The sequence below is a fragment of the Silene latifolia genome, chromosome 5 (genome assembly GCF_048544455.1).
Source record: "Silene latifolia isolate original U9 population chromosome 5, ASM4854445v1, whole genome shotgun sequence".
In the NCBI taxonomy this organism is placed as follows: domain Eukaryota; kingdom Viridiplantae; phylum Streptophyta; class Magnoliopsida; order Caryophyllales; family Caryophyllaceae; genus Silene; species Silene latifolia.
Genome location: NC_133530.1, coordinates 6,692,863 through 6,705,573, shown reverse-complemented (window position 1 = coordinate 6,705,573; position 12,711 = coordinate 6,692,863). Strand labels below are relative to the sequence as shown.

At 35.5% G+C, this 12,711-nt stretch overlaps 2 protein-coding genes and 1 long non-coding RNA gene across 4 annotated transcripts; all 3 read right to left on the bottom strand.

The window, feature by feature from the left end:
• Nucleotides 1–881: 881 nt before the first annotated feature.
• On the bottom strand, nucleotides 882–2,346 carry LOC141656550 (uncharacterized). Its single transcript, XR_012548526.1, has 3 exons — nucleotides 2,242–2,346; nucleotides 1,915–2,141; nucleotides 882–1,314 (listed from the first exon to the last, which is right to left on the bottom strand). It is a non-coding gene; the product is annotated as an uncharacterized LOC141656550 (long non-coding RNA).
• A 328-nt stretch (nucleotides 2,347–2,674) lies between these two features.
• LOC141656549 (uncharacterized) lies at nucleotides 2,675–7,061 on the bottom strand. Of its 2 annotated transcripts, XR_012548525.1 has the most exons (8): nucleotides 6,860–7,061; nucleotides 6,611–6,739; nucleotides 5,460–5,499; nucleotides 4,249–4,324; nucleotides 3,972–4,172; nucleotides 3,560–3,769; nucleotides 3,078–3,466; nucleotides 2,675–2,981 (listed from the first exon to the last, which is right to left on the bottom strand). XR_012548525.1 is itself a non-coding variant. In XM_074463489.1 (7 exons), exons 1-7 carry the CDS (start codon nucleotides 6,900–6,902, stop codon nucleotides 3,149–3,151), a joined length of 1,017 nt encoding a protein of 338 aa, XP_074319590.1. In that variant the 5' UTR covers nucleotides 6,903–7,025; the 3' UTR covers nucleotides 2,675–3,148. The 2 variants fall into 2 exon arrangements, 1 of the variants encoding a protein (XP_074319590.1); XM_074463489.1 differs by having other exon boundaries at nucleotides 2,675–3,466; nucleotides 6,860–7,025.
• A 980-nt stretch (nucleotides 7,062–8,041) lies between these two features.
• LOC141655844 (putative aquaporin TIP5-1) lies at nucleotides 8,042–10,620 on the bottom strand. Its single transcript, XM_074462871.1, has 4 exons — nucleotides 10,387–10,620; nucleotides 9,466–9,716; nucleotides 8,131–8,682; nucleotides 8,042–8,091 (listed from the first exon to the last, which is right to left on the bottom strand). The coding sequence occupies exons 1-3, from the start codon at nucleotides 10,517–10,519 to the stop codon at nucleotides 8,308–8,310; spliced, it is 759 nt and encodes a 252-aa protein (XP_074318972.1). The 5' UTR covers nucleotides 10,520–10,620; the 3' UTR covers nucleotides 8,042–8,091; nucleotides 8,131–8,307.
• Nucleotides 10,621–12,711: the final 2,091 nt, after the last annotated feature.

The window sequence follows — 12,711 nt, the reverse complement described above, 5'->3', positions numbered from 1 at the left end:
GGATCCACAAATTGACCTAATAACCACTATTCATCTGGTATTATCTTCCTTATCTCTCTACAATATACTCTTAGCCAAGTTACAACAACTTCTCTCTAAGTTCACTGACTTGAGCGTCGGAGTGAGTACGCTCGGCCAAAGCCGAGCCCTCAGTTTGTTCATCGTTTCAGGAGACCGCAAGGAGGATTCAAGCAAGGACATCATTCTACTAGCTACGAGTGGTAACAAACATCTGCTCTGGAAGTACACTCGGAACAATATGGTAAAATATTGTAGTGGAGTAGGAGATTGGAGAGAGGGAAGGTATTGTGTGATTAAAATAAGTATTGTTGTGGGGTAAAGTGATTAAAATAAGTATTGTTGTGGCGTAAGTTGATTAAAATAAGATAAAGTATGAGTATTGTGGGGTATTGTTGTGGGGTTGAGATGATTAAAATAAGTATATAAATTTGCCAAATAAGGAAATAGGGAGAATATTGTGAATAGACGAAAAAGAAAATAAGGAAAGTTATTTAAAATAGGAGGGAGTAGTATTTAATTATATCTATATAAGGTAAGGAGTATATTATTTTAAATTAAGGTTTATACCCAAGAAAGGTTTGTATGATTGTATGAATTGGGATTTTAGGAATCATGTTCAATCCCACAATTAATATTTAGATTACGAAACTAATAAGAAAAATATAGATTTCGTTTTTGATTGGATTTTTTTTTTTCTTTTGATTACATTTGGGAAAGTCTTTTATTTGGGCCCGTTTAATTGCAGGGAATGAATTCTATATACGAAAAGTTGTTTGATTGCGTGTAGGAGTTAGGACGTAGGTTTACATGAAAACTTTTGTATATCTAAACTCTAAAGGGGTAAACAAACCGACCAGCCATTTTTACCGCTTCACAAAAATTAGATTTCCAAATTTTTTTTCAGTACGCAATCAAACAACACATTGGATTACTCCAAGCTCTTGTATCCACACTGTTTAACCTGAATAAAATTGCATGTACAGACTATACTATCAGTAAAACCAAAATTCCATGAAAAAAAAGTCTGACCCTAATAGTTTATTGACATTTGACAATCTGAAAACAAAAAAGAGGTCCATAGCCCACAGGCCGAGGATGTACGGGGATTACAAATGGATATCTGTGGGGCTATGGTTTACGGGTCTGACGATCAAATGAGATTGCTAAGTGGGCTACTCCTCCATGAATAAAGTGCAGCTTTAGGGTAGGGAGCACAAGGTTGTGTCTAGATAGCCAAGTCTTAGTTGCACCAAGTTGTGTCTTTATTAGGCCCAAATCGACTGCAACGATTGACTAAAATGAACTCAGTCCAAACCTGATTCTACTCCGAAAGTACCAAACCCAAATTGAACCAACATAAAATGATCGAACCCAAACTGACCTTATCTCCAAACACCCAAATTGACTAATTTAAAAGAAAAGAACCTAATTAACACGATCCAATCGCTAGTTCCACCCCGTGCAGCTTCCCCAATTATAAAGCCAGCGGAATGATGATTAAAAGTTACCCTAATGGGCACATCACAGTATTTGGTTATTACACATTACAATCAACATGAAACATAGAAATGTTATTTGGCTACTACTCAATGCTCCGTCCAGGTTTTACGATGATGCACAATCCAATAGAAATTACCCTAATGGGTCACTTACTCGTGAAATTTTTAGGTACAACCAGTATACCATGTCCTCATATACCCCAGCCAAACTGAATCGACAAAAAAAATAAAATAACAAAGTACAATCAAAGAGAGATTGAAAATGATAGTTCACGTTAGTTGGGGTGCATAGTGACGTGGTACACTAGAATACTAGATTACTAGATAGTAACTACGAACTTTTCCACGTAGAAATACCTTAGAGCTATCTAAAATCAATTTCTAAAGAATGTACCTGCCGAGGCACACAATAAAGACGCGCAACTCCGCAAATCACTCTCCGGATAATGGATACCATTTAGAAAACACATTTTCAGCTATCCACCTTGTTTTTACCCTGCAAAGAAGTACCCTAAACAATTTGTAGCCCAGGTATGGAGCATATTTTACCTTAGGACTTCTGCAGATGCTCGCTCCATTCCCCCATGAGTTGCAATTTGTAATTTTGCAAACTTCTATCAACTAAAAAGCAAGTGAACATTCATGCTCTGCAACAACCCTCGTTGAATAACTTGGAAACACAAACCAGCTTCTCAAAGAAAAAATAACGGAGGGAAATTACCTAGGCTAAAACCCGGGCAGAATTCACATTCAGTTCCTGGTACGCGTTCTTCTACTTGCAGAAAGTTATAACATGGAAATAAGCAACGGAGTTTTTTTGTTTCCTTCAGCGAAATCAATAAAAAGGACACCATCATCCAAAGTCAATTATTAACTACTAGTATGTCATAAAGAGATACATCCTCCATTCATTTGGATTTCATTACATTTTTAAACGGCAGAAGACTCCAGAAATGGGAAAAAGTAAAGGTATGTAAGTGGATGGAGAGTGCAAGTACTGGGGATCCCACGTTGTTATAAAACGATTCGTCTTTAAGAATCAAAATTGAACAAAGAGGGGAATGACAGTGATTGACTTGGACAATCCAAAACATAAAATGTTGTGAATCCAAATGAATGGGAGAGTAATATTAATGCAGGTGCATTGACAATCACCAGCAACTCCAATATATCAGAGAGAGCAAAAATAGGAACGGACAATTACCCAGAACCATGAGTTAAAAGTACCTAACAGTCACAAGAAAGCCACAGCTCAGAAGTTCCACAACATCATGAAGTTAACCCTCACGAGTCACGACCACAGAACACAAGCCTAAGGAAAGTTACTGGTGGCCATACCCAAAAGCATATAATAGAACAAAATTTGAGCTAAACTGCAGATTACAACAATGAAGTTTTACCTACCTCAATCCTTCTGACCTCTAATAAGATGATAACAGACAGTTTCAGTCTCAAGCAAAGCTGTCGGACAATAAACAAAAGTTCAACTCCCAATAAGACACCAATGCAACATCCCAATGAGACACACATAAACATCTGATATATTAAAGTGTCTACCTCATTAGGTTAAAGATATGGTTATCTACATAACCATTTAGTGCTGGAAACTACATTGCTGGACCTCTTAATCACCTTCGACGGCCATGCCTAATAGGCGAACGTGACCTACTCCTTCGGGAATCACGATCATAGTACCTACTCCTCCCCCCATCCCTTCCATTACGATTATCACCATGCCATCTCCTGTCTGCCCCCCTTCCCTCATCTCGATATTTACCATTCCATTCTCGATCACGGCTATTTTCCCGATCACGATGTCGCTCCCTATCATTAGAGCTACTTCTTCTACTTCTGCTCTCATTTTCTTTCTCTCTCTGCTTTCGACGTTCTTCTGCTTCTTTCTCCCTTGCTAATCTTTCCTCTTCCTTTGCTTTCTCCATAGTTGTCTGTTGAAGTGAAAGTGCACTAGAGTTACAAATCAACTAAAAACAATTTGTTGGTAGTAAGAGGATTATCGAATGAGGAACACACTGTCTAACCTTGTATTCGGAAAGGAAATCACGAACCATGCCATATCCAATGTGCTGCTTTCCTGTAATATGGGATTGAGCCCTCTCCAAAGCATCATTGGCTATAAGAAAAGAGCCACAAATTTCGCACAGTGCCATCTTTTTCTCCTGGGTCAACATTGATAAGGCAGTCTGTGGTGGTTGAATTAAAGCAGTCTTCTCTGCATTAAGACTCTCAACCTGCAAAATTACTCCGATGCTTTTTATCATGTCAATTGACAAAGTGTAGTTTACAAAAATACACGGGGCGAACAAAATAAAAGATTTCCTCAGCAAAATATGGCCATCCTATGCTACAAGTAAAAGAGCTACAGTCGCTTCTGATATCAGGGGAACATGCCAGAAACTACTCAAAACAAATGAGCTGAACAAACAGCCGCACCTTTCTCATTAATGCTTCTGCTTCATCAACTTTTCCAACTTCACCCAGTGATTCAACTTGTTCCAGCAAAATCTTTATCTTCTCCTCCAACACAGAGAGTTGCTCAGCCTTTTCAGGCGTGATTGGAGGAGGTGGAGGAAGTTCAACCTCCTGATCAAGGCGCTCTCTCCCACGCCTAACTTTTCGGTCCAGGTCTGATACCTGAGTAGGAAAGCAACAGGCAGTATTACTACATAAGAAAAAGAATAAAGAAGGTGTTGTACAGGGTATAGCTTACCAATTTCTCACAGAACTGGGCAAGCTCAGCTTCAAAGCGTGGAACAAAAGTATCATGCCTCGGAGAATTTTCAAAGCTGCACATTCAAATCAAAGAAAACATTAAAACTGGTCTTCAAAGATAATGTAATACTCAAGAAAGATAATCTACTAGACAGCATTAGCCGTAGCGAACTAGAGATACTTTACATAAAGTAAGCAATTAACAATAATTGTAGCTAACCCTCCCCCTTCCAAGAGAAAAACTCTCCTTGAAACTTGCCAGCTGTGAGACAGAACAAACAAGCAAAAACATCTTCAACTGAACAAACTAGACATTTTGTATCATACAACATCCATCATATTAAAACTCCTGGATATAACATACACATCCATCACACTAAAACTCCTCAGACATTTTCTTTCACTCAATTAATTGTTTCTGAAGCAGAACTATATTTAGACCCTGAAATGACTAAATGGTTGCCAAACTGATGCAATTACTGCCATAAAGGCAACTTTGGGTGACAATTAAACTACCCAACAACCCAGTCCATGGGGCGTAGGATGAAACAAATTAACTGCTCAGATAAAGGTTCTTTCACAAAGAACTAGATGCCTGACTTTGACCGAACAAACACAAGAAAGCCCAAAATTCTACGACAATCCTTCCCTAACCAATATAATTAGATGCCTTGGTAAATGATACGCGGTTTTAAAAAATCAAATATCTGATTAGCACAAAATGTATGGCTAATACTTGCTCCAAGAAGACTTCATGACTATAGAAAGACATTCAAAAACTGAATGTGGCATGTCAAACAAATTATTCCTTAATACCAGTACGCATTCCCAGACGGCTATGTAGTAAACCATGGTATCTAAAACTGAAGAAGAATCCCTTCCTCTTAAGGATTTTTGTCAACAGTCATCAACATTGAATCAGTTACCTCAATGAGCATCAGTTACCTCCATGTCATATTAGCAAAGAACCCAAGTAACTACCTAATTCAATTTCATCCTACACCACACATATAAAGAAGGTAGCTAATATAAAGACAACAAAAAACGTGACAAACAAAGATCCAAAATGTGGAAAAGAGTCGCACATTTAGAGACAAAATACCAATTGACTGAAGACCAGTGGTACACTATGTTGGATACACATCCACAGCAATCTAACTCACATTTCTCTCAAAAAGAGTAACAATAGAAAAAAATTGGATAACTCACCTTTCTTTCAGCTTTTGGTCATGAACTCTTGGGCATGGACCTGATACAGGATGCATATGTCAAAATAATGCAAAAATCGATCAGGATCTAAAATATAACATCAAGATTCAGTTCTAACAACCCTCGATGAAGTTAAAAAAAAAAAGACTATAAACCGTAATTCCACTACAAATACCATTAGTCAACTAATAATTATCTCCAATAAATCAAACCTCTACATCAACAACAATCGATTTAACCCGATAGTCTTAATTTTTAATCACATATATTCCCTTATAATGATCGCAAGATGTTAGCTTCAATTCAAGCAGATATTAGACATTCAATGTATGTCAATGATCAATATATCCAGAAATGTACCTAGAGTGACGGTATAGAGAACACATATGGCTCAAAATCGCCAATTACCATCGGGATTCAGCAGTCTACGCCGATTAAGTTGAGGCACTCTACAGTGCCGCCCTTCCTTAAATATCCACATTTTATTTTTCGATATTTAATACGCCCGAGCAAAACTATCAAATTCATGTTCAACTCTAATGTCCTCTTGATAAGACAATAAAAGATCCTATAACACATGGTTTTCCCTCATATCTATGCTCAGGAATATTCGAAGACACAATTAATGAAGTGACCAAACAATCTACTAAAATTCGGTCCTATAGACTTGCAAATTAAATTCAGTACACTATCACACTGAACTCATTGATAGTTTTCCATTTCCAGTGGAGCCAAAGCCTTGTCATTATTTGGTTCTAGATTATAATAGAATAAAGCAAAAATGGCTCGCCAAATTGGCTGCGCTTCTTTTGAAAGTGAAATAGCAGTCACTGGACGCAATAACGCAGTTTGTCAATTTGGGTCATCAGAAAAAAGTCTCTCTGTGTTGATAGCACAGGAGAAAGGCCGCGTACATCTGACCCCCTTACACACCACAGTGACTAAGATCACCCAACAAACAGCGCCATAAATTTCGGAATATACATATTACAAATAAAAAGCCAGCATTCAGCTAAAACAAGCTAAAAAACAACAACATTAAAATCAAACTACATTCGCTCATACAACTACAATCACACAAAATCCATTCAATTAAAACAAAACATATGAAAATTAACTAATACGACGTAATCGAGAAAAAGAAAACGCACCAAGATCACTGCGAGTATTAACGAAGAGATCATGAGGACAAAATCGAACCATAAAACACGCGCAAGCCTCTCTATCATCCCACTTTAACTCTCTATACCCTTTCTTCTCTTCATCGGTCAAATTTCGAGCTGAAATCGAATAATTGACACGAGTTATACATAAACTTCGAGAATTGATTCAATTAATTAACTAATTAAGCGATTAAATTAGACAAAAAATAATAGATGATGAGATTAATTGAGAAGTACCTGCACCCATGAGTTCGTCGAGGAGAGCTCGCTGAGCATCCATGGCGGAATTAGGGGAGAATTGAGCAGGAGAAATTAAGCGATTTGATAAATTAGGGTTTGGGGTTGAGGAGAGGATGGAAAAATATTTGGGGGTGAACGATAAAGAGGATTTATGCTTGGCCCTAATACGGTATCGACTATGTCGATCGGATTTTATTACATGCCTTTTTGGCAAGTCACAACGTCACAATTCATGTGGCTTGAAATCCGATTCGGCCGAATCTGAAAATTTTGTTGAACCGTAATAGATTTGAGATTAGTTGATTCGGTCGAATTTGAAAACGTTGTTGAACTGTAGTAGATTTAAGATCAGTTAATTCGGTCGAATTTGAAAATTTTGTTGAACCATAATAGATTTGAAATCAATTGGTGTTATATTGATGATTAGCTTTTAGCGATGGCATTTATCATTTTGAATTTTAGCTAAATTTAAATATGATCGGCACGATATATGAAGTTGAAATAAATATTTCGTAATGGTTTATTTTAAATAGAGAAAATGCACTTAAATATGAAATGATTAAATTCAATTTGAAGTTGAAAGTATAAAAAATATACTCCGATGTAGGAACATTAAACGTGTTGGTGAAAAAGAACTTCTATTTAGTAGCACCGCAAGGTTTCTTGAGTTCATTTATGTCCATTTACCTTACACTTTCTGCTTCAAATTAAACTTTAGAAACACCAAAACGATTTTAATATGGTTCACCAATACATGTCATTTCATTCAACCCAGGTTTAATATCAATAACCTATCTCGATAATGATTTGTACAAAACCTGGTTCGACCTATTATCCAATGCTGGCATATTTAATGATGACTTTACATGATTCTAAGTCAAGACAAAGGATGATACTGATATGCCAAAACAGAAACCAAAGATAATCCGATCCGCTTTAGCCTTACACAGTTACACATAATCAATCCGAGTGACCCTATTATAACCTTTCAACTCATGAGAATATTCTAGTATAAGATTATTATTATACTCCGTAGTAGTTTAAGTTAATCTAGATTATAGATACGTTAAAGCATTACATGAGAGAAATACGTTTAATTAGAAGTTGATTGATGTCAAATTTTCCTGATTTGATATATTTATTATTTTAGCAACTTAAAATTACACTCGACTTAAATGATTTTTATCACACGGTATACCATATCTCCATACAAGACTTCACAATGATCACTAATATCACACACCATTTAACATTGATTGAGAAGTTACATTCATCAAATCAAATTATACATACTTAACACAATAACTACTATCCTACAATAAGCATTCAACAATATAATGACCTAGAATTTTACAACCGCAAGTAAGTCTTAACAATATTAGACAAACAAAGTGATCAATGATTCAATTCCATCATTTAGTACATACTAACAATAAACATTCAAGCTAGACTCGACCTCCTTCGCAAGGAGGATCCGACTCCAATGGAGGGTACACCACATTATCATACAAAAGGCCCGCGGTTGCTGCCCCGAATAGAGGTCCAATCCAATAGACCGCTTGATTCCTGAAACTCCCACCAACTACAGCCGCTCCAAATGAGTATGCCGGATTCATTGACCCACCCGAAAATGGTCCAACTGCTAACACATTTGCTCCTGAAATAAGCCCAATTACTATGGGCCCAATTGAGCCCAATTGACCATATCTTGGGTCACTTGCAGCATAGACTGTGTAAACTAGTCCGAATGTCACCACACCTTCCAAAATGGCTGCTCCGAACCCGGTCATTTCCGCTGCTATCTTATGGGTCACAACATTCTGTGACATTTACAAAAAAACATCATTCGGCAATATTAAAAAGGCACAACAACTAACCACAGAAGATTTTTCTAACATGTGACTAATGACACATAAACTATTAAAGTAGCCTAAAAAAACGCACTTCATACAATTTTAAGAAAACCGTTTAGCAAAATACATGTTCGGTTTTATTAGTACTTTTATACAAATCCGTCTCGAATTTGGACTAAATTGAATCGTAAAAGCACAAAATACATCACCATAAAAAATAATTGTTTAGAACTAGTGTAGCTCTCGTGCAAATGCACATTATTTTAGATACAGATATTATTTGACAACTAATTAAACTAATGCAGTTTACCTCCATTTTAAAAATAGTAGAAAATTGCATATGTAATTTCAAGACGATATTTTATTAGCCTTATTTATGTAAAAGTTAAAAATGATTGATGTTATGAAAATAAATTAAGAGATAAATATTGTTTAGTAAATATTGATAGTGAACACTAATTAATTAGGAAATCAGTAGAATATTACCTAGGCGGGAAATTTAAACATGAGGATTTAGAGATCTATTAATGTTTTAGTATATAGGAAAATCTTTTGCATATCAAATTTGTCCAGATTCTAAGCATTTCAATTTTATGAATATATCCAATTAAAAGATTATATCCATTTATAGTTCAAGATATACCTATAAAATAAACTATAATAATAAGCCCAATTGTAAATGCTAAAATTTTAAGCGGAAAAATTTGGAGATCTACCTATTGTTTTAGTAAATAGGGGATTAGTACTTACATGGTCAACGGTGGTGATCTTGAGTACTAAACAGGCCATTACAGAACCCATAATTTGGGAAATCCAATAGAACAGGGCAGTAGGAATAGGAATGTGGCATCCGACCACCTTCGCGAACGTCACAGCCGGGTTAACGTGACCACCCGAAATGTTGCCGGAAATATACACGGCAGAGCTCAAGCCAAATCCATTTGCCAAGGCTATAACCACTAGGCTAGACGGGTCGGATCTTGCGTCCGGTAGAATTTTCCCTGCATTTTGATATTCCCACGTGAATTATGTCAAATTATAATACGGAAAATTCACGTGGTATCCTTAAACTTTGTCATTTTGCACGTGGTACCCAACTTTTTAAGTTTGTTCACATGTTATCCTTGAGATTTGATTTTGACCTTTTTATTGTTTTTAAAATTTTCAATTGAGCATAAATCATAGACCAGAAATCAGAACTGACTAATTTTTTTCAAATTGATTATCTCTTCGCGATCTATAGATTGATAAAACGAGTTAATAGTGACTAATACCATTTAAAAATAATAGCGCGTCATCAGGTAACATTCTCAGGTGTTTTTATAATTTGTCAGTCATATAAAATCACACCAACCGTACTATGTAACACAATATGTAAACTCGTCCATTGTCAAATTATTTAACCCATTTAAAAGATAATAGCGCGGGATTTATACTAGTTAACCATTAATCGAGTTTTTGTAAACCCTCGTGAAACGAAGAAAATGTGAAATACATGAATAAGTTGGTGCTTTAATTTCTAAGGGTGTTAATTTCACGTTACACTACATTCGTACTAACTCGAATTGTGAACAAGTATGAAATTGTCTTTTCTGACTCCGTTATTAAGTATTAACTATAAGTGCATACGATAAATTAAAAAGAAAAGAATGGCAAAATAAAGAGACTGACTAGAGGACATTGCAGAACCAGCAGCGACGAAGACGTAGATGAAAGTGGAGATAAACTCAGCAAGGTACGATCTCAAAGCCTTGGAGGTGACGGATTGTTGGAATGCAACAATGAATGTTGTTCTTGGTGCCATTTCTTCTTGTTTTTAATTTGTTTTCTTTTTATGATGTGAAATAATTACTATTAAATTTAACAAGAGATTATATTTGTGGTTGATCAAATGTTAGAAACTGTAAAAATGTGACGAGAATTTGTGTTTTTATTGAGCGGTTGCATGTTTTTGAATTGAGTAAAAACTGCCGATTGACAGTTTAATTCTTGCAGTTAACGTACAAACTGCTAGCCAGTATTTTATCTTGTTTTTTAGGGTTGACAACGAGTATATCGTACCGACAGCTGAAATAATAAATTTACACGTTATATAAAAGGTGTATATTTTTGTCGTATATATGTTATGATTATCACCAGTGGCGTATACATAAGCGTTTATGTGTAAGGTCAATTTTAATGTAATTGTTGTTTATTTCTTTTATTACAGGGTCGTAAAGACATAAAATTTTCAAATTAAACTAATTTTGAAAATAAAAAACATCAATTGTTGGAAAGTTGTGGCCTGTGAGGTCTCAAGACCCCACTAGCTTGTATGTGGTTACGCCACTGATTGTCACTAGTCACTAGCTACCATCGTCATCCAACATTATTGGTATGATATTGTCTGCTTTGGTCCAAACTCGTATCTGACTTTGTGTTATGTTTGACCTTCTTTTCAAAAAACATCGTACTAATGAATTGGTAGGTGCCTCGTAAATAAAACAATACTCTTCTAATTTTTTCAATGTGAGAGTTTGATTTGTACACCACAAAAAAATTATGGTATTTCTTAAAAGATTTTTCAAAAGGGTATTTGCAAAAATTATCTTGTGATTTTACAGATTATACCAACTTTTAAAAGAATTTGTGATATTTTTATATGGTATTCTTTGAATGTTTGATAACTTTCTTAGGATGCAATCATGTTCAAATTAAGCGGAATAACTTTTTCATACTCGAATCTGAACTAAATTGAATAATGTTACAAAAATGCTCATGTAAGAATGGTTAAGCTTCAAATTTTGCCCTGCATACTAAATCATTAAAATCAAAAATAGAAAATTACAATAATCAAATTAAAATTGATTGATGTACAAAAGAAGCCAATTCTCAATAAGTGAAATAACAAAAGAACATAATAACATAATGCAAACAATTAAACAGGCTAAATTAAAAGGGTACGAATAATAACTTATTGAGAAACTGTCTCTTCAAAGTCTTTGTGATTACTGTAAAGGAAGACATGTCAAAGCCTCAAGGACAAATCAAGACATTGGGTGTTCTCAACCTTCACTTGGTCTATGTTGCTTGAGTTATGAGCATCTATCTCATTAATTGAAGTATCCTTAAGAGTAAGTTTGCCAATTTTTTGAACTTGCTCTTCTTCTCCAATTGTAGGCAAAGATCTTGAAAGATTATTCGAGTTGTTGAAGGCCGAAGAAGCCACATTATTATGACTCGACAATCCCGATTTATTATTAGATGCTTGAGAATTTAATAACGACTCATATAGTTTAATATTACCAGGTCCATATCTATATCCATATCCATGAGCCAACGGCCAAGAATAGGTAGGTTTGTGGATCATGGAATTCGTCTTGACCACCCCGAGTGGTGGTCCCTTGTAATAAGGTACACTACCATAAGGTGAGACATTATTGTACTTACTAGAATAACGATTATACATAAAATTAGGTGGGACGAGACCCATTGCACGAGTCATTTTATCTCGTGCCCTCTCTTGTTTATGAGCATTTTGATGACCACCTAAAGCCTGAGAAGTCGAAAACTCCCCTTTACAATAGTTGCATGTGAAGACTCTAGGAGACGACTTCTCATCTAAGGCTTGTTCATCTGTCGAGGTTTTTGGTTGAGATGATCCTTCTGGAGTAAAACTCGAAAGCTTAAGATCAAGAATTGTGCTTTTATCAGTTGAAGCACAATGTGACTTAGCCTTAGGGTTGGTGTAGTCATTATCATCTATAGCCACCCCTTTCATTTTCTTGTTCATACCCTTATGATCTCCATTTTTGCTTAATGAAGATGATAATTTCGAAACCATGGTTATATTATTATCGACGATGATTGTGTTTATTAATTGGTAATTAGTTTATTTGATCTTATTTACTTAACATGAATTGATGAATATATGAATGAAGTTTTGAATTGCTAAGTACTAGTCATTTTATAGGGAGAAGACTTTAAATGCAAAAGATCTTTCATGTATGGGAAGAC